Below are 21,332 nucleotides of genomic sequence, written 5' to 3'. Positions count from 1 at the left end.
GATACCCAGCAGAGGTGGGCTGGGCGGTGCAGGGAGAGCCGGGCTCGGGCCGCTCTGCGTGGAAGCTTCCAGCGTTCGTCCTCCAGGCCCCTGCCCAGGGTTTCTGTGGCAGAGGGCAGCCGCAGCCCTCAGTCTGTGCCAGGCATCCCTGCAGTGCTCTGGAGCTGGATTGTGTTGCCAGGACCAGCGGGGCCCCTCAGAAAGTAGAGACCCCCCATTGGAGCATCCTTCTCCAACATTACGCGGCATGTCTTCTGCTGCTGCTGCTGCGCAAGGAAGTTGAGATTAGACGCTCCTGGGTCTGCAGAGGACCCTCAGGAACCCAGGGCTCAGCACTGGGGGAGCACCCTGGGGGTGGGACCAGAGGGCCCAAGGGTGGCCTCTTGCGTCCTCCTGATGCTGCCGCCCCACAGCACACTACCTACCATGCTACCTGAGCACGCTTCAGCGACAGGGTGGGCGCCTGCCCTCAGCACGAGCAGTCACAGAGGGGCAGACACCTGGTCAACACTTTATTTCAAGAACACAAGGCTCAGCTGGTCCAACTCTTGGTACTTTCATGGGGGGGGACTGGGCACAGGATGTGGGCAGGGTCCTGATGAGCCCCCAGGGCACTTCCCAGGGAGGTGCCGCCACAGCCCCAGGGCTCTCATCTTCCACAGCGCTACCCGCCACCAGGGCTCAGCAGGCACGGAGGACCGCCACCCCCCACCGGCCCTCCTCCCATCCCCAGGGGGCCCTCTCCGACGCTGCGGCTGGGCTGGCCCTGCACGCCCAGGAGACTCAGAGAGCTGTCCCGGAGGAGGGCGGGCATGGAGGGACAGTCTCGTGGCGTTGCTTCCGAGAGGAGGGCGGTCACTGAGGATGGGGAGACACACGAGGAGGCACACAGGGCTCCTGTCACAGGCACACAGCACGGCGACCTTGCAGCTGGGGCGGTGGGGGAGCCACGTTCCCCCGGGATTCCCTGGGGAGGCGAGGTCCTGCTCTCTCCGAGGCGGGCTGCTATGAGCTGGGGCTCTGCCGCCTGCTCAGGGAGTCGATGTAGTGGAAAATGGCCCCCAGGGCCCAGCTGGTCTCCACGTCGTCGATTTTCCGCGTCAGCTAGAGAAGACAAAGGGCAGTGCAGGGGGCTGAGGGCCGGGCTGCGTGCAGGGCCGGGTGTCTGCTCGGGGCCTCACCTTCAGCGCCTTGCTCCCGGGGAAGCCGAGCTCGCGAAGCAGCAGGCTGACGTAGGTGAGGTCCATGCATGCGAACGGGCTGCTCGGGGGCCGGGTCTCCGCCGTGCGGCACACTGCGGGGGTGAGGGCATGAGCGGGCCGAGCCTCCTGCAGGCCCTGCGGTCCCCCTCCCTGGCTAGAATGCAGCAGGGCCCGGGCTGACCGAGTCTCCTCCGGGGCTGGCCATGAGGCCAAGAGTGGAGACGGCCAGAGGAGCAACTGGTGGTGGCCACGACCACGGCGTGGAGCCCAGGGCGGCTGTGCTGGGTCTGTGATGGCACCGGCCACGTCTTGGCTGGTCCCCGGGCCCCTCTCCCGGGCATGGACCTGGGCTTTCCGAGGAATGAAAACACCCAGACACACTTAGGACAAGGGTTCTCGTCCCCAAAGGGGACAGGCAAAACCAGCCACCAACGGCCTTTCCAGAATTCTGCTCGGAAGCCTCCCTGAGTGAGGAACGCCAACAGCGTCCGCAGGCAGAGGGTGGAAGTCGGGGGTGGGGGGAAGCAATTTTGGGGCCATGGTGACAGCGGAAAAGGGCTGAAGTGTGTCTAGCAGGCACAGAGCTCCACATGGGTCCCGGGCACCACAGGGCCCCCAAACAAGGGTCACTGGGGATGAGGGGGAGACACTCCCGAGAGAAACCTACCAAGTGTACCTTCTGACCTCCACATGGACAGTGCCCCTCCCCACCCTGCCCGGGGAGGCTGGAGGCAGGAGAGGGCCCGTGGGGGACAGGGTGGGGCCCAGGCCTCTGCTGCACGCCAGGGACCACCCGCAAGTCTTGTCCGCAGCAGCACCAGCAGCAGCGAGCGCAAGTTTCCTCTCAGCCTCCCGCTGACCCCGCACTCTGCGCCTCAGCACCCTGCACAGACTCTCCTCAGGAAAGACCTTCCTGCCACTATTCACAGTAGCCCGAGCCTGGAAAGGACCTCAGTGTCCAACAACAGATGAAAGGGGACAGAAACTGGGATATATACACACTGGAGCACTACACAGCCCTGGGGAAAAAGGACGTTACGGGGAAGGGTCTGGAAGGCACCATGCCAAGAGAGAGACAGAACAGTCTCCCTCAAGTGTGGGTGACAGAGACAGCTTGGCAGAATAACTAATGACCAAAGGCAACAGGAGCGGAGAACTGGTCAGGGCCAAGTTGGCCCTGGGGAGGAGGACTCACAAGGAAGACTCTGGTGGCGGGAAGGGGTGAGCGGAGTGGGCCGAGGGTCACCCGACGTCCTGCACCATGAGAGGCCCCGCAGCACGATGATGGCTGCACTCAGTGTCAGGCACCGGGCATGGGGCAGGCCATGCTCCCTGAGTACACGCGAGGCCGCCACTCACCATACTTGGCTGCGACCTCAAAGTCCCCGACGAGGAGGGTCCCTCCTTTCTCGGCATCTGTGGGGAGACATGAGCCCTGAGTGGGCACAGGTGCTGTCCTAGGGAGCCCTCTGCTGACGGCGGGTCCCGTCACCGTTTCTGAGGGGATGTGGCTTTGGGGGATAAGGGATGGCACATGGCTGTGGGGGGCACGGGGCGGTGATGGGGTCAGGGGTCCCCCTCCAGAGGAGGCACCTCAAGATCCTCGGAATTCATGGAAAACCCTTGAATTTTAGGTAAAAATAGAGCAAGTTTCCGAGTATGAGAAAGATTCCACTGATGTGGAGGTGGCAAGAGGCAGGGCCGTGGTGGGGCAGCAGGTGCTGGGCCTTCAGGGGCCTCCCTTCCGGGGCACAGGCCCGAGAGCTGTGTCTCCTAGCCCTCCAAGGCACCCCCAGACCTCAGTGCTCTCTGCAGGGTCCCTGAGGCCCCCCCACACCCCTCAAGACTGGTCTGAGGAGTCGCTGCGTGCTGCACAGCCTCAAGCTGGCGGTCTTAGGGTGACAGGTTGCCCTGTCATGCATGGGGTAGCGCCCCTGCTGAGCCCAGCTCAGGACCTTGACGCCAGTCTGGGCAGCCTGGTCAGGGTGAGAGGCACTACGGAGCACCGGATGCTGGAGAGGAGCTTCCTGGGGGCCTGAGTGGGGAACTGGGGCCAGTGGGGCCCTGGACACTGTGGTGGCCACTGGCGATATGGCCAGAAGTGACCGTCTCTCCACTGTGGAGGGCAAGCTGCCGGGGAGAGCCTCACGGGCTCAGCTGTGTCAGAGAGGATCGGGTGACAGAGAGGCCCTCATCCACCAGGACCCCTGCCCATCCTGCCCACCAACGCTGGGGGCCTTGGGAGCTCTCTCGTCATGGCCCAGTCCCTGTCTGTCCCCAGCAGCCCACGGAACAGTCCATTTCCTGCCCGACATTCTGGTCCCGCTGACATGACTTCTCCACCTGCTCAGGGGAGGGAGCCCCTGCAGCCTGGAGGCGTGGGCACGGGCGGGCAGGGCACACACAGCCCTCTGGCCGGGCAGAGCCTGGAGGCCCACAGACCCTACTTACCTATGAGGCCAACATTTGCTGCAAGGTCGTAATAGTAGGAAAACGCGTAAAACTCCACGTCCTTCCCCTCGTCGGCTCTGTGCACTCTGTGGCGCAGGACTGCAGACACTCTGCGGGCACACAGCTCATGGAGGCTCGAGGCTGGGGAGGGCGCAGAGCCGGGTGTCAGTGGCCCAAATGCTCACCAGCACCACGGCCCTCGAAACCCACCTCTCAGGAACTGCACACAGGGCTGAGGAGCACAGAGGAGGCATGGCATGCCCTGCAGGTGGCCAACCTGGGGTTGACCCCCTGGTATCCTGGGGGGGAGGGGGTCCCCTGAGCCCCTCCAGCCGTGCTCCCTGAGCTCTGCTGCCAGGCACCCGAGGCCACACGGTCCCTGTCCTTCCAAGCCAGGAGGGAGTGAAGGCCGCTTGTGTCTGCACAGGGCTCCCCTTCAGGGTTCAGGAGGGGTAGAACCGGCCTCTGCGGCAGGTGATGAGGTGGGCATGGACCCTGCCTGTGCACAGTTCAGCCCAGGGCTGGCAGAGACTGGTGCAGGGGAACAGGACGGGCTGGACTCACGCAGCTGCCAGGGCCCCCCGGGAAACTTCGCGCTGCCTCCCACTGCCGCCCTGCTCGGGGCTTCTCCTCCTGGATCTGGACCAGCGATGCCGGGGTCTTTTTGCTTTGTTTGTTTGTTTGGGGGCCATGCCTGCTGAGCTGGCCACTTCTGGCTCTGGGTTCAGGGGACCTCTGTGGCACTATGGATGAAACTGGGGACAGCGGCATGGTAAGCAAATGCCTTAACCTCTGTGCTATCTGGGGCAGGAGCGACAGCACAGTGGGTCAGGCGTCTGCCTTGCCCATGGCCAACCCGCGTTCGATCCCCAGTATCCTGTATGGTTTCCCGAGCACCGCCAGCAGTGATTCCTGAGTGCTGAGTGCAGCGTCAAGAGTAACCCGAGTATCGACAGGTGTGACTCCCCGTGCTACCTTCCTGAGAGAAGTCTTGTGTTCGCATCACCTCTCTAGCACGCCTGAGCTGATAGCACTATGGGGGGGACTACTGGTGGCACCACAGCTGCTCCAGGACAGAGGCTGGCTTCAGAATAAGCAGGTTGGTCCCAGACCCAACCTTCTGTGGGGGGAAAAGGGCTGAGAATTGAGCCCAGTGCCAATGACCAATGACTCACTCAATGACAATTAATCACGCCTGCGGAACAGAATCTCCCCACAAGCCTCCAGCCCAGTGGGTACAGAGGGGTGCTGGGGGCCTGAGGCCCCCCTCTGCACCTGTCCTGTTCGCACCTTCATTTGGTTGTTTATATGCATAACAGGTGAGGATAAACAAAGTGCCTTCCTGAGCTCTCCAGGTCGTTCCAGTACATCTCCCCTGCACAGCTGCAGGGCGGAAGGGAGACAGGCTTGCTGTCAGCGCTGAGGTGAGGGCTGTGTGGGAGAGGATCTCTGTGCAGGGGCTGCGCTCACTCCAGGCAGCATGGGTCTGGGTTGCTGAGGGCAGGGAGTTTGTAGAAGCTGCCCCCTCTCCAGCCCGGTGGCCCCTGGACCCAGCACATCCTTTCGGTGGACGGGCCAGACTGAGGAAGGGGCCAGGCCCACACATGGGACGTGAGTGAGGCCTCTGCCGCGGGCCAGCCCCGTACAGGGTACTATGACCTTTCTTCCAGTTTATTAAAATTTTTTTGGTTTTACTTCTGGGTCACACCCTGTGGAGCTTAGGGCTTATTCCTGGTTTATTCCTCAAGGATCACCCCTGAAGGGGATCCAGGACCATATGGAGAGCCAGGGACTGAAGGCAGGTCAAGCAAGCGTCCAAGCCATGTGCTACTGACCCGCCCCCCCCACACCCCTCTTGTGCTCACTTCTAGAACACACCTGAAGAGTATGAAGCACAGAGACCACACGGGTTGTGTGGGAAGCCCTGCCTGCTCTGCTCAGCCCAGTCCTGCCCTGCCCGCTGCCACAATGGCAGGAGGGAAGCCCAGATACTCGATCCAAAACTGCTGGCCCAGCAGCCCGGCTAGGCCTGTCTCGGGCCTGGGGATACTGAGGCATCTCTTCCCTAGACACCTGTCAGCAGACACAGATGCCTCCCTCAGACCCTCCACTCTGGGCGGCAAGCCCCGTGGAAGAGCCCAGGACTCTCATGCTCAGAGCCTCCACTTCTGTTCCACGGTGGGTACGGGCTAGCTGGGGAGGAGATCTGGGCCCAGCGTCTCTGCCATTTGGGGGGACACACTGCCCATATTTTTTTTTTAATTAAAATTTTTTTTTCCTTTTTGGGTCGCACCCAGCGATGCACAGGGGTTACTCCTGGCTCTGTGCTCAGGAGTGACTCCTGGCGGTGCTCAGGGGACCATATGGGATGCTGGGAATCAAACCCAGGTCGGCCGCGTGCAAGGCAAACGCCCTACCCGCTGTGCTATCTCTCCAGCCCCCAAATTAAAATTTTTTTTTACAATTTTACTTTTGTGCAACCTCGCTTAATGACCACTGAGTTCTGGGGCCATGCTGAGGTAAGCGAAGAGCCTTTATATGTAGGTTTTTTTTTTTTTTTTGTATAGACCCACGAGAGGCCATAAACTTAGTCTGGAGCACCATGGGAATAGCTGGGAAACCTTCCTAAAGACGGGCTTGGGAACGCCAGTCCGTAAGTCGGCGTCCGTAAGTCCTCTCTCAGGAGGCTGAGCTGCTCTCACCATCCACAGGGGTAGCCAAGAAAAGAGGACACCTACCGCCCAAAACCAGACCAAACAATCCTCCTTGTACTGTGGAACAGGTTCTACAAGACAAATCACCTGTAACCAAAGGTGAATTTATAAAACCTTTGTGAAACACATCTGCTGTAAAGAATGGGACCCCTGACATTGAAGCTAGAAGCCCTGTCACATTGAAGACACGCTGAAACTATTGGCCATTAAGCAGCATTAATTACAATGTAAGCAGATCCGAGTCCAAGTCCATTCCTTTCTGCTTCTGGATGTTGGTTGATTTTTCTGGTTACAATGTTAAAAATCAAGTTTTTCGCGGCAGTATGGTCTGGTTCATCATCATCTCCCACCTTGAGCCTCAGGCTGCCTGGGAGGTTGCGGCCTCCTCCAGCAGCCACTGCCCTCCTTACTGCCCACCTGAACCCTTCCAAGCCACTGACCGTTTACAGACCTGCGGTACCCACTGCCGGTCCTGAAATTCGGTACACCACTTCTGCGTGTTCCCACTCCCCGCTGAAACCAGGAGACAGACAAGGGCTGACCAGCTCCTTCCCATCCTCCGCTGGAAACAAGAAGAAAGGAAAGAGAGGCGGAAGGGCAGAGTTGACCCTGGGCACGCCTGTGGCAGTCGGGCAGGAGAGGGCACAGCAGGCTCGGAGCACTGGGCGCGCACAGGACTGAGGCTACTGCCTTCTCTCTGCCAGCTGACGCCTGGCCTGCAGGGAGGCGGCTGGGCCCCTCGCAGTGATACCTCTCCATCCAGAAAACACTCCACTGTCCTCCGGAGTGGGTACGTGGATCTAGGCTCTGAGGTGAGCACTGTCCAGTCACCACTCACAGCCACCCCACCAGAACAGACATAGCAGGGTCCTGCCAGGGTGCCCGGGGGTCAGGCTGGCTGGAGGAGGGCCTGTGGCCCCACAGCACAGCCCCTGGAGTGGAGCGGGCAGGCAGGCCCGGATCTCGCCAGACTCTGGGCTGTGCTCCCAGGACGAGTGGGGCTGGGCCTGCCGGGGCTGCCCTGTCCTACTGGCCCTCAGGACTCCCTCTCCTGGGCAGCACCAGGGACATGTGGAGCAGCTCTGTGGAGGGAGGGACCTCGGCGCCCCAGGCCTGACCTCGTGGAGACAGCCTCAGAGCCGTGGAGTGACTGCCGCCGGCTGAGCTTCACCCTCATCACAGGTGACCCCAGGGGCCCTGCCTCCTGGTCAACGGGCATCTGGTGGCTGCAGAGGACGGTTTCCGGACAAGAACACACGTTCAGTTTGCACAAAGGTTAACGCGGCTCGTACGTGGAAACAAGAATCTTCCCACTGACGATTCCGTCCTGCCCGAGAGCCGAGCCCTGGGGTGAGCTGACCTTGGGCCTTGGGGGGCTACCCCAGGCGGCTTGCAGAACCAGGACGGGGGCCCCTGGGGTCTCTGAGTGTGGAAATGCCGCCACCACCAGGCTTCATGGCCAGTTGAGGCCTCAGCACATCATGGTGGTGCTGGCCAGGGCTCCTGCATGCCCGGAGAGCACAGGACTGGCTCTGGCCCGAGCCCTTAAATACAAGCCTGATAGTTGACCTGGCCTGGGAATACCCTGCCTGGGCTTTTGGAAATGACTCCACTCCCACCTTTTTCTTTTCAGAACAAACCCAGCAGGCAAAACTCATGCCCCTCCCTCCCAGCACCCCAGGGCTCCCCAGAAGGACCCGCCTCCGTCCCTCAGACTCAGCCCTCTCCAGCACTCACCTGCCTTCCCCTCCACACCACCTAGGATCGCCAGCCGTGCCGACATCAGTCCCAACCCCAGGTAGCTGTGGAGAGATATGGTGGGTGAGGGTGGGGAGGGCGTCTCTTCACACTGCTGGACATTCACGTGGACCCCAGAGTAGGATAATGTAGCCTCAGGTAGATTAGGTTTATTGGGTTGCTCCCACCACAGTGCTTCGACTTTCCTCTATGTTTATTTGTAACTTCTTTGTGCTCTGCTGACTTGTAAATATTGTTTTTTCTCTTCTCCTTAAGTCCTTTGTGTAGTTTATTCAGAGCAATGCCCTTTTTGTATGGGCACAGGAAGACAGTAGCAAATGCTGTGCTTTTGTTATGTGGGAGTCATTTAATGTCTCTAAATGATATGTTCCTCCTGGGCATCTGTTCTCTCAACCTAAGCCTCAGCTGCCCTTACTTCCTAGCACCCCCAAAAGCAGGGTCCCGATGTGGGACTAGATGGACCCAGGGCAAGAAGTGAGCTATGTGCTACCCTGGCATCCAGATGGGCCTGGCCAAAGTGCCTAATGCTTAAGTTAAGAGGTTGGTCATGGACAAATGCTGACATGATCCAAAAAGTAGTAACTAGATTTTGGACACTGCTAGGGTTAGGAATGATTAATCTGGCCTGAGCGCTGTAGTCTGAGTCTGTGGCAAGATGATCCCAGGAGAGCTGCCCTACAAGCTTCAATGTATAATTCCTACTGTGTCCATACAAAAATAACTACAGGTGGGGCTGGAGCAATAGCACAGCGGGTAGGGCGTTTGCCTTGCACGCAGCCGACCTAGGTTCGATTCCCAGCGTCTCATATGGTCCCCTGAGCACCGCCAGGAGTAATTCCTGACTGCATGAACCAGGAGTAACTCCTATGCATCGCCGGGTGTGACCCAAAAAGAAAAAAAAACAAAAACAAAACAAAAAAAACTACAGGAGAAAAATACCTTAAAGTATTTTGATCTCGGGCTTCTTATGTTTTTTATGCTTCCACACTGGGTGGAGTATGGGGGGGGGCAAGGTGGAGAGAGATAAACAGGGGTGGAGAGAGAAGCAGTGGGAGTCAGAATCGAGAGAGAAGAGGGAGAGCCTAGGCTGCCAGGGAGAGATGAGCGGGGATGGAGAAATGAGGGGCAAGAAAGGAAGAAATGGCAACCAATCATTTATTAACCTGGTCCTCGCTCTTCCTTCACTTGCCCATCACCTACAGCCGTCCAGATCCTGTCCATACGCAGTGGCTCGAGAGCACCAAACATGGGTGGTGAGAGCGAGTCACCTGGAGAGCCCGAGGACACACATCCCTTGGCGGGTGTGCTCCTTACACCCGAGGGTGTGGGCGAGGGAGGGAACCCGGGCAGGCAGTTAGCAGGCTGTCCCGTTTCTGCCAGAAGGTTCTCTGGAGTTCAGGGGCTCTGCTAGTGACACTAACAAACCAGAGGCTGTCTGGGACAGGACAGTGCGGCACAGGCAGGCCACCCTCACGTGGCCTGAGCTCCAAGGCCCAGAGAGAGGCCCAAGGAATGCTTCCCCCCCCTTTCCGAACACCGTCCCCAACTACGCACAAAAGAGGAATTTTACTCTAGGTAAAATGAAAAACTGGGTTGGAGAGATAGTAGGGCAGGAAAGACACTTGCTTCGTGCGTGGCAGGTCTGGGCTTAATCTCTGGCACCACACGGGGTCTCCTGAATGCCACCAGGTGTGGCCCAAGTTCTCACTCCCGACTCAAAAAAAGAAAAAAAAAGATGAAATGAAGGGGGTGGGGGGAGAGGAAACAGCAGGGAGGAGAAGGCTGGGGAAAGCTGGAGGGAGAGGGAAGGGCAGTGAGGGGGAAGGAAGGCTCGTCCACAGGCCCACCTGTAAGAGTAGAGAGTGTAGGTTCTGTTGAACATCTGCAGGGACGTCAGGTAGCCCGGGGGCGAGTTCTGAAGGGTGCTCTGGAGGACAGAGGGGCCCCCCTCAGGTCGGCCATACCGCCAACGGCCAGGCCCTCGCGCACAGCTCACGCGTGGTCACTGCAGGGAGAGCGTGGGGCCGAGCCACGGGTAGCGAGGCGGCCAGGGGAGCCAGGGGAGTGTCCAACCTCCCTGCACTGCCTGATGCCGCCCTCCGGTGGGCACAAGGACAATGACCGGGGCCCTGGTTCACAGGACACGTCTCCCTCCCCCGGGTGGCAACTGTCTTGGCACAGGCTGAGCCCTGTCCCACAGGCAGCGTGGGCTGGGGGAGGGGCTCATTCTGGTCTGTGCTCATCACCACCCCGGCCCCCACATCCATCTACTCCCCGGGGAAGAGCTCCAGCTGAGGGGAGAGCAGAAGTGAACCTCACGGAGCAAGGCACCAAGCCGGGGGCGCATCCATTCCTCCGGGGACCCTACACAAGGGGTCAGCCGAGGTTGGTTACCTCCATTCTTGGGAGGAAAGTGATCTGAGTGGACCCTCCGCCCAAGTCCAGCATGCCCACACTGCGCCGGCCGGGGCCTCTCAGGGTTCCTGCGACAGAGGGAACACTATGCAGCAGCCGCCAAGGCGGCAGTGAGCAGAGCCCACTGACCAGGCCCTGGAGGACATGCGGGCGGAGTCCCTGGGCAGAGCCCCAAGGCCACGTGCTGCAGCCCTTGGCTCTCCCGGCTCAGGCGCGTCTGTGTCTAAACTGGGAGACGCACTGGCCTTTCCATTGACCACACCATCACGGGCAGGAAGTGAGCTGCCCCAAGGACAGGGGTGGCTGTGGCAGAGAAAGCAGCACTCAGCTCCTGGGGGTCTGCCTGGGGGTCTGCCTGGCTGTCAGGAGCCTACCCCAAGCCCCAGGGCAAGTCACAGGGAAGACCCCCCGCTCCTCTCCACAGGCTGCCGCCATGGGGGCACCCCCTCCTCCTGAGCCCGCCCTGCAGGGCTGGAAACACCTGGAATCTCTGACTCCTGAGAGGGACCCCCACCACCCCTGAGCAGCAGCCCCAGTGCCCTGGAGGGGACGCACCTGTGAGGAAGTTGACAGTGATCCACGCAGAGACGCCTGTAAGGGAGAGACAGAGACAGAGACACTGAGACATAGAGGACCAAAGTGGCACCCGGACCCTGGCCGAGCTGCCACCACCACGTGAGGCCCTTTCCATCTTGACTTCAGAGCTGATGGAACAACCCTCCGGTCTCAGAGAAGCCCCAGGGCTCAGGCCGTGTGCTGGCACCATGGAGCCCTTCTAGGCCATTCTCCCAGGGCGAATTCTAGGAAGAGGCTGGGAGAGAACCAAATGCGTCTCTCCAGCTCTTGTGCTATTTTGTTGTTGTTGCTGTTGATTTTGTTTTGCGGCCACACCCTGTGGTGCTCAGGGCTTACTCCTGGCTCTGCTACTCAGGGGTCACTCCTGGCAAGGACAGGGGGACTCTGGCTGGCCGTCGGCAGGGCCAGCGCTTTAGCCCCTGTACTCTCTCCACCACCACCCTCTCCACTCCTTTTTTGTTGTTGTTGGTTTGCTTTTTTGGAGGGGGCACACCTCGCTCTGCACTCAGGAATCACTCCTGGCAAGCTCAGAGGACCACATGGGGTGCTGAGGATCACACCCTGGTCAGCGCCTGCAAGGCAAATGCCCTGCAGGCTTGGACTCATTTGTCCAGCCCTTTCCACTCATTCTTAAGGCCCTGTTTCTTTTTTTTCTGCTTTTTTTGGGGTCACACCCAGTAATGCACAGGGGTTACTCCTGGTTCATGCACTCAGGAATTACTCCTGGCCGTGCTCGGGGGACCATATGGGATGCTGGGAATCGAACCCGGTTAGGACTGCGTGCAAGGCAAATGCCGTAACCACTGTGCTATCACTCCAGCCCCAAGGCCCTATTTCAAACCAGGGTCTGGGGAAGAACCTTGTTCAGCATCTCTCTGCTAACGAGAGCAGTTACACAACTGCAAACTCTTCAGCTACCAAAAGGATTGGTTTTTAGAGACTCTGCACTGAATTAGGTTTGGAGAGGTGGGAAGGAGACTGACTGAGGCCAGGAGGAACCCCCGGGGCAGGACAGCTGCGAGCTGGCCCCATGCCTGCCTTCCCTCCGGGCGCTTCACGAACTCTACCTTCATCTGTGCCGTTCATGATGGAAACACAATCATCCCCGACCAGGAATGGGGACGCTCGGAAGACTTCTTTCACCTGCATGAATGAGACAGGCCTTCACCACAGGGAGCTTGGCCCAGGCAGCCCCAAACAGGCCAGGCTTCTGGCGGCGGCCACGGGGCAGCAGGGGGCGCTGCGGAGCTGCTGGCTGGCGGGGCTCAGGCGGCTTCATCACTCCCCAACAAGGGCACAAGCTGACAGCTCGAGCTTAACTTCTGTTCCCCCTTGTGGCTCCCTGGCTCCAGACAATGGAGCCACTGTGAGCCATCCAGAACAGGGTCATTAAGAGCAAAGGCTGGGACCATTCCAAGTGTTGGCCACTGGGTGATGAACAATCAGCAAGCACTTCTATTTTTACTCTATTCTTGCCTGGCACACCTCTGCCGTTTCACCGTCTCAAGTACGCTTTTTTTTACCTTGGGAAATATCTTAACTTTAGGGTTATTATTAAGAAAGACAATTTCCCACAAGGCTGGAGACTCAGTGAAGAATGTGTGTTTCAGTTCAAGTGCAAAGGTATGGAATTCCCTCCTGTTCAAGGCAATCAGCCTTTTTCTTTTTTTTGGCTTTTTGGGTCACACCTGGTGATGCACAGGGGTAACTCCTGGCTCTGCACTCAGGAATCACCCCTAGCAGTGCTCAGGGGACCATATGGGATGCTGGGAATCGAACCCGGGTCAGTCGCATGCAAGGCAAACGCCCTACCCGCTGTGCTATTGCTCCAGCCCCAATCAGCCTTTTGTTTCTATTAAAGGCTTCTTCAGATTATATGAGGCCAATTCACATTAAGGAGGGCAATCTTCACTCAGAATCTGCTGACAATCTCCTCTATCAAGTTTGGCAATATACTTAAGTGCTCTGAGATTACTCTTGGTGGGGTTCAGGGGACCATATGGGGAACTGGGGATCAAACCCAGATTGGACATGTACAAGCTAAGTGCCCATCTCCAGCACCAAATTTTGCTTTATTGGGGCAGGCGTGGCTTCTGAGCCCCTAGCACAACTAGCAGTGCTCAGGGGTCACTCCCGGCTGTGCTCAGGGAAACACGGAATGCCAGGGATGCACCCAGCCCTCCGGATGGTCTGGTCTGTCCCCATTTGGGTGTGGATATGTGGCCATCTGTCCTGTTTAACACCCAGTGCAGAGATGCAGCTGTTGATCATGGGATAGCTAAGTCGCTAGAAGCTATCGAGAATACGAGACTGACCATTCTGTCTGGAACAGCTCCCTGGCCTAGTTAGTAATAGGACTCTGTGTGCACCTCAGTGCTGGGACCCAGGGGTGTCTGAAGCGGGGGGGCTGGAGGGGATGGGGATACAGCTTGTGACGGAAACCCTGAGTATGTGGCAGAAGGCTAAAGGGCCTTCCCTATGGCTACAACCAAGCCCAAGCCAAGCGCAGGTCAGCAACTCTCGGGGAGCAAGGAGGCTGAAGCGCACAAGGCCGTCTGGGACCTGACAGGTGCCTCTGAAAACAGAATGCAGTTTCTGGGTTTGTTTTTAAGCCACACCTGGGGTCAATCCTGGCTGTGCTTGAGGGACCGTCTGGGTGCCGAGGATCATACCTGGCTTGGCTTGCAGATATGGCTGTGCTACCCCTCTTGGTCCCCATAAAGCAGTTTTAAAACAAAGTAAGTTGTTCTGCTTATGATAAAACACTGACTCCACCTACAAACGCATGCACAGACAGCTCTGAACACCTAAGGAAGAAAATGCTCATCCATCATCCTGCCCCCTCATGGAGATCTTCTGCACAGAACTGCCCAGCACAGCTACCTACTGGACACTGCTGGACACTGCCATGCAGCTGAGATTCGCGGGGCTCAGAAGCCACGGCCCCTGAGCCCCAGAGAGAGGGAGGTTACCTTTTGCAGTAACTTCTGAGCCTTTTCTCCTGGAAGGAGGCGTAACCCAGCGGTGGCCTTGAGGACCAGTGGCGTGGCCCCCCAGGAGTCGAAGGGGATGTCCTGCTTGGCAACATCGAGCAGCTCCTGGATCCCCCGACTGCTCTGCACAAGGAGGAACAGTGGGGTTGTCAGGGCCCACGGGTGCCTTCCCCCTAGAGGCTTGATGCAGGTACAAGCACATCCCTCCCACCCTGGTTTTCCTAATCTGGCAGAAGGGACCCCAGAGAGCAGCAGGGCGGGAGCAGTGCTCTCCTGGCACGGGGCTTGGCAGTGCGGCTCCGAGGCTCCACTTCCCACCTCACTAGGGGACACCAGTGAGCTGAAACCCCCGTGACCATGGGTGAATCCTGGGGCTCTTCTAGCAATGAAGTCCCCGGACAGCGCCATCAACCACAACAAACCCTAGGAATGACCGCTAGAATGTCTAAGGTACAAAGAGAGATGAGGCCTCATAGTTGCGGGGGGAAGAAGAAAAATGATGAAAATTGCTGGGCTTCTCAAGCCATGTCCTAGGAGGCAAGGTGCCAACACGTGCCTGTCCTTATATTTGGTGATGAAGCATAGCTGAGGTAAGAACCACCACCTCCTTCACGCCGTACCGAGGTCACGGGTTGACCCCCACAAGCGGCCCTCCGGTACGGCCATGGCTCCAGAAGCACAAGGACTTAATGCAGAGCCCGGCAGCTTGCGGCAAAAAAGCGAATGGACTATGCATTAATCCATGGCATCATGCCTGCCGGGGAGGGAAAGAGTGTTGCTCCTTTCTGCCTTTTCCCCCCTGGACAGCAAGATGGCGGCCACCTCGGAGCTTTTTGCAAAGCCAGGTATGAGCCGGTGGTGATGGGGCAACTGAAACCTCATGGGAAGGGGGGCTCGTCCTTCACGCCCTACCGAGGTCACGAGTTGCCCCCCACGAGCGGCTCTCCGGCACAGTCATGGCTGCAGAGCCACAGAAACCAATCTCATAATTATCTGACTCTAGGCTGAAATACTTCCAGGCTTAATAAGTAAAATATCAGAAATCTAAAATCGCGCGGCTGCTAACCAGCTGTAGAAAACAAATTATTTCACAATGCCTTTTCAGCAGGTCTGATTTTGGGGTGTAAACTCTAAATAATAATGGTGCATCTTTTGTCGAAACAATGAATCTAATCAAAGTACATGGAGTGTTAACTAGAATTTACCTGCCTCACAGGCATTGGGAGGGGTAAGAAGGGGGGTATATTGGGGTTCTTCGTGGTGAAAAATAAGTACTGGTGAAGGGAAATGTGTTTGATGATTGCATGACTGAGACTTAAACCTGAAAGCTTTGTAACTTTTCCCACAGTGATTCAATAAATAAAAAAAAAAAATGAACCACCACCTCCGTGCCCTTAGGAGGGGAAGCCCCCCATGGGTTCCACGGCGACCTGTACAACACAGCCCACTGGGCCAGGAGGATGAACAATGCTCTTCACGCAGCTCCATTCTGGGGTCTCTGCACCTCCACTGGAATGTGGTGTCAATTCTCTCCTTTGCTTTCAGGGTTGTTCTCAGCGTTCTCTCTCCCCTATGCTTTCTCTTGAATTAGGTACTCTCTCTCCTCATAGTCCCTAAATAAAACTATTTTACTTTGAAAAAAAAAAAGAAGCTCTTCTCAAACATCCTGGGGGTAGATGGTCTCTAAATTACAGTGTTAGAATCAAAGTGCATGCACCATGAATGCCACACAGGGATGACTGGCGACACTTTGCTCAGATACACACAAACACACTCTTTTCTGGAAGTTCTCAGAGCTTACGCCTGGCTCTGGGCTCAGGGATCACTCCTGGTAGGACTGGGAGGACTCTATGTGGTGTCAGGGATCAAACTCAGGCCGGCTTCGGTGGTTGGAGTACGATATGGGATGCCAGGATTGAACCTAGGTTGGTCTCATGCAAGGCCCTACCCCCTGTACCATTGCTCCAGCTCCTGCATATTCTTTTTTCAGACCTGTTTAAACCAAGTAGAACTGAATAGCTCTGCCAGCATTATAAGTGAGTTACTGGAAATGCTGGAGCCTGTAGTAAGAGCAGACGAAATGTATGGGCCTTAAAGGTACAGATGTTACAAACAACCCAAATATCCAAGAACAGAAAAAGTAACTATGGTATAAACACAAAACGGAATACTACTTGGCTGTGACTTAAAAGGAAATGATGCAAGCTGCCACTACAGGGATGGAGCTGGCGGGGACCATGCTGAGAAAATCAGTGAGAAGGAGAGAGAAATACAGTCCAGAGCAGGAGAGAGACAGACAGACGCAGAGCAGGAGAGAGACAGATGGACACACAGCAGGAGAGAGACAGACGCAGACTGGCTGCACTGATACCGCGAGGGGAACAATGGCCAGGTGCTACAGAACCTGAGACCTGAGAGGGAGCTGAGCTTACCATGGTGGGAAGTGGGAAGGAGGTCGGGGCCCTGAGACAGTGATGGGGTGTGCGGCTGGAATGCTGAATGCACGAAGGCCCAGCCCACCACTGACAACACTGTACAGCATGGTGAGTAAATATGTCTTGAGCAGCCATTCTTTGACTCCGAATTAAAGTTTGGCAGCTTGTTTCTTTCACACTTGTCTGGCTTTGTAAACTTTGCTTTAAACACTTTAAAGCTGTTCTAGTCAACAGCTGTCAATCAGACGAACCCAAACAAAATGAGCCCTGAACCTGTTTCTGGGTCGTGCTCAGGGGCTGCTCCTGGCAATGCTGGGGGCGCCAGGTGGTTCTGGAGATGGAAGCTGGGTCTCAGCCTGCAGAGCCCCGTCCCAGCCCGGGACTGATCAGGGGCAGGGGGTGGTGCGTGTATCTGGAGAGGCAAGGGCAGCAGGTCCCTGGGCCCCAGGTGCTGTCCTGGGCTCCTCCATGGGCATGCGGGCAGCACGTCAGAGAGGCCGTGCTTGAGAAGGGGGGCCGGGCTCAGGGAAAAGAGGCTGGAGGGAAGGAGGCAGCGAGGAGGCAGTCAGCAGGGCAAACAGAGCAGCAGAGACTGTTACCTTTTCCACATCGTCAGCGTAAGCAGAGAGGCCAGGTTTCAGTGCTTTGAAGGTTTCATGGGTCAAGGTGGGAGTTTCTAAGGGAAAAACAGGTTGGTTTACTTTGTTTGCTTCCTTTTCTGTTTCTGAGCCTCCTCCCGGTGCCTGGGGGTTACTGCTGGCAGTGCTCAGGGGACATGTAGTGCCAAGGAATGGAATCTGGGGCTGCTGCATGCCAAGCTGCACTGTGGCCCACTGAGCTCTCCCCAACCCTGGAAAACTGTTTTCACAAAGGCAAACCGGGAATATATGCACAGGCAGACATTGCAAAATGAAAAAAAAAATTTAAAAAATAAAAAGGAAGAAAAAAAAGCCTGATCCAGAATAGCAAGAGCCCATCCCCACCTCCTGCTTGGATTCTGCCTCTGTAGTTTGGTCAACTAAGATAACTATTATATCTGTTTAGACCAAAACTTCACTTAAAACAAACCAACCAGCAACCCCCCCCCCCCCCCAACACACACACACACCCCGTCACTGCTGAGCACAGAGCCAGGTGTCAGGCGCCCAACTTCTGAGCAACTTTGAAGAATAATTTACAATATTAAAAAGTGTTCATTAAAAATGTCAAGATTTGACACTTATTTATTGCCAAGTGAACTCATAGAGGAAGTTGGCAGAAGATTCCAAACTACAAATATAAAAATCATTTCCTTGATTATGCAAGGACACGCCACAACATTCTCAGAAGCATTTGCTGTTTTGACAAAAAGGGGCATTTTTTTGGGTTGGTTTGTCTTCCTTTTCTAGGTCTCCCTGATGCTTGGGACTATCTCCTATTAAGAGGGCTTGAGAACCGTACGTGGTGCTGGGAGCAAACCTGAGCTGGCTGCAAGCAGAGCCCGAGCCCTGACCCACTGTCCGTGTTTCTCCAGCACCAAAGGGCCCTTTAGAATTAGGGAGATCTGGGACACAGGTGCAAAGAGCATGGAAAAGTGTTCGGAGCACCTGATGGCATAAGATTCGGAGACATAAGGGGGGGGGAATCAGGAGCAACACGTTCAGAGCAACTTTCTCCTAGAAACATATGACTAATAAAGAAGCACACAATGCCATGTGTGACCTAAAAACTCCAGAAACTAGGGGGACGGGCAGATGCAGCATGTGAGTATCTATTGTGATAGGTTAAATAACAGAGCAGTGGAAAAGTAAATCAAAGGTGGTCCCTGAGCCATGGAGCGAGGCGCACAGATACAAAGAGACACGACCAGCTCAGTTCAAAGACCAGAGTGGTGGGGGTATGGTGCTGCCAGCAGGTCAGTCTGTACCTGTGAGGCGAGTGCATCAGCAGCCTGATGGCACCTTCAGACTTCCAGATACCCCAAAACTGCTGCTGTGCCTTTGGCCAGACCCCAAAAACTTGGGGCAAAGTTTAGCAAGAAAGCAAGCGGCCAAAAGTTAGGTATGTGGGAGACACACCCACAAACCACCTCGGGCTCAGCTATATAATTGGAAGCAAGGCCTCTCTGGTTCCTGACTGAACTGCTTAATGGCCACAATCCCAGAGACTCAGAGACAAATCTCGGAACTCAGCGGCTTTTGGCAGAAACACATCCGGTCCCTGCAATGGGTTACCGGCACTGGACCGCCCCAGCGGGGAAGGGGTGTTGTCCCTCTGCCTGCTCCCCCTTGGTGTCTCGGAGGCTGCCATCTTCCAGAGGCCATTGGACAGTCAGGTTTGGGTCTGCAGTGACGAGACACACGGGGCCTTATGGGATGGGGGTGAAGCCGGCCCTGTCCTCCCTGTCCCAATAAGACCCTGAGTCGCCGCCCATGAATGGCCTCTCTGGCTCCTGATCAAGCTGCTTACCGGCCATGATCCCAGAGACTCAGGACCAAATCTCAAAACTCAGCAGGTTTTGGCAGAAATCCCTCCAGATTTAATTGTTAAAATTTCAGAATTCCAAAATTTCACGGCCACTACTGTGGCCGTGCAACATCATATGTTATTCATAACCAGCAATAGAAAACAAATTGTCTATGGTTGCCTTTTCGGCAGATCTGAGTGTTGGGGTAAAATCCCAAATAATAATGGTGTCCAAATATTGAATGTAATCAAAGTAGAGAGAGAGTAATGTGGAAATCATCTGCCCCACAGGTAGGGGGAGGGCGTGGGATGGGGGTTCTTGGTGGTAGAAAAAGTGCACTGGTGAAGAGATGGGTGTTTGATCATTGTATGACTGAGACTTAAACCCAAAAGCTTTTTAACTGCTCTCATGGTGATTCAATAAATAAAATTACAAAAAAAGGGAAATAAAAACAAAACAAAAAAACAGACCAGAGTGGTAAGTGCCCTACAGCAGGGGATGCAGCGAAGGCCCCAAGGACAGGAAGCACTGCCCTGCTCGGGGCTGTCAGGGAGGCCAGAGGGGCCTCACCCTGCCCTACTGGTCTAGCCCTTGGACACCCACCGACTTCCTGCCCCACCCTTCATCCGGTACTCCTGTTTGTGCCATGGTCCTGCCACCAGAAGGACCGCTGATGAGGGCTGGGAGGGGGACCTGACCACCAAATACCCTCTCGGACCTCAACAGACCTCGGAGGGGGACCAGCTGCTGAGGACAGGGAGCCGGAGTTGTGGGCCCCGCTGCCACCGCTGTCCCTGGGAAATGGCAAGCCCAGGGAGGGCCAGGGAAGGGCCTGGAAAGTGGCCCCATAGTACCTCCGGGACGGCGGGAGAAGTGGAAGACGTGCACTCGCGTGCCGGTGCTCCCCGCATCCAGCATGATGCCGTAGAAGACCTCGTGGCCGCGGGGGGTCCCCCCGGAGGGGCCGCGGGTCTGCTGGGCCCGCCGGGCTCCCGTGGCAGCCTCAGTGAGGCTGAGGAAGGCCTGCGTGGCGGAGGCCCAGTGCCACTTGATGTAGACGACGTAGATGAACAGGCATACGAAGAGGCCCAGCGGGTAGGCCGCCTTCGGCATCCGCAGGTTCCCGTTGGTGGGGACTTTCCTCATGGCTCGTCAGGAGGCAGGAGCTGCGGGTGCTGGAGGAAAGGGAGGAGAGGTGGCAGGAGCAGGCAGCCTTGAGGCTTCGGGGCCAGAGCAGCCAGGCGGACGGGCACCCCTTACCCCCGAGGGATTCTGGAGGACTGATCCCAATCGCAGAAGAGAAGCTGAGGAATTATTACCTTTTTAAAAAAATGTGGCCACACCTGGCTGTGCTCCCCCTGCTGGTGCTGGGGTCTGAGCCAGGGCTGGCTGCAGGGCAGCACCCCAAGCCCTAAGCTGTCTCTGGCCCCAGATGGAGGCTTCTAGAGTGGGAGGCCATTCAGCAGGACTCTCCCCTCCAAGGGCTGTTCCAGGGAACAGGCTTTTGAGCTCCTTGATATTTTAAGTCTCAAGTACACGGTGTCTCCAACAAATCAAAGAGTCTACCCCATTCAAAAGAGTGTTCAAAAACACCAAGACCTTAGGGAATCAACTTAACAAAAGATGCAAGAGACCTATACCACGAAAACGAGGTAACTTAGAGAGAAAATTACATAAAAAGAGAAAATCTTAGGAAATAATCTTCAAGAGACTGGGACAATAATATCTGTCCTATAACAGGCTGGAATTCCCCGCAGCTTCAAGGGATGAGGGAATCATGCAACTCTCTGCAACTGGGTGGACAAGAAGATCTCATGTTCAGTGAAATAAAACAGAAGGACAAACAGAAGATATAGAACCCAAGGCATCAAAAGGAGGGGTCCTTGAGTTATCCTTGATGACAGAAATGAGGAGGGGGAAGGTAAGAAATTGGTGTGGGCACGCCCCCGTTTCTGGAAATGGGGCAGTCATGCCTAGAAGCAGCCTCTGGGTGGTGATAACCTCATCAACGGCCACGATCCAGAGACTCACTGTCCTCCTCTCAGAAGAGAGCATAAAATGACTTGCCGCAACAATGTCATTGGACTCCGCGCCAGGCTGTTTCATTTGGAGCGTTCCGAAGGGGTGGGGGTGGGGGGACAGGTGAGGCCCCTCCCCGCTCCAAGGGACCCAGTTCCAGCAGCCGAAATTCTCCAGAACTCAACAGACGCCAGGCTCATGGCCACTCTTCACATGCTGGGGGTGAGCCTCACCCACGAGTGAACCTATTCCTGGACCACGTGACAAAACGGCCATACGACATCTCATATCTCACACCACTCGTGATCTAAAAGTAGCATACC

General features: G+C 56.5%; 1 protein-coding gene across 1 annotated transcript; it reads right to left on the bottom strand.

The window, feature by feature from the left end:
* Positions 1 to 957: 957 nt before the first annotated feature.
* On the bottom strand, positions 958 to 20,136 carry ENTPD6 (ectonucleoside triphosphate diphosphohydrolase 6). Its single transcript, XM_056138033.1, has 13 exons — positions 19,845 to 20,136; positions 17,144 to 17,220; positions 14,089 to 14,232; positions 12,184 to 12,259; positions 11,096 to 11,131; positions 10,520 to 10,608; positions 9,973 to 10,052; positions 8,105 to 8,169; positions 6,819 to 6,929; positions 3,654 to 3,794; positions 2,562 to 2,618; positions 1,182 to 1,294; positions 958 to 1,104 (listed from the first exon to the last, which is right to left on the bottom strand). The coding sequence occupies exons 1-13, from the start codon at positions 20,134 to 20,136 to the stop codon at positions 1,006 to 1,008; spliced, it is 1,380 nt and encodes a 459-aa protein (XP_055994008.1). The 3' UTR covers positions 958 to 1,005.
* Positions 20,137 to 21,332: the final 1,196 nt, after the last annotated feature.

This window comes from Sorex fumeus, unplaced genomic scaffold, assembly GCF_029834395.1.
Source record: "Sorex fumeus unplaced genomic scaffold, SorFum_2.1 ptg000128l, whole genome shotgun sequence".
Classification (NCBI taxonomy): domain Eukaryota; kingdom Metazoa; phylum Chordata; class Mammalia; order Eulipotyphla; family Soricidae; genus Sorex; species Sorex fumeus.
The sequence above is the reverse complement of the archived record's forward strand: the minus strand, read 5'-3'. Positions and strand labels throughout refer to the sequence as shown.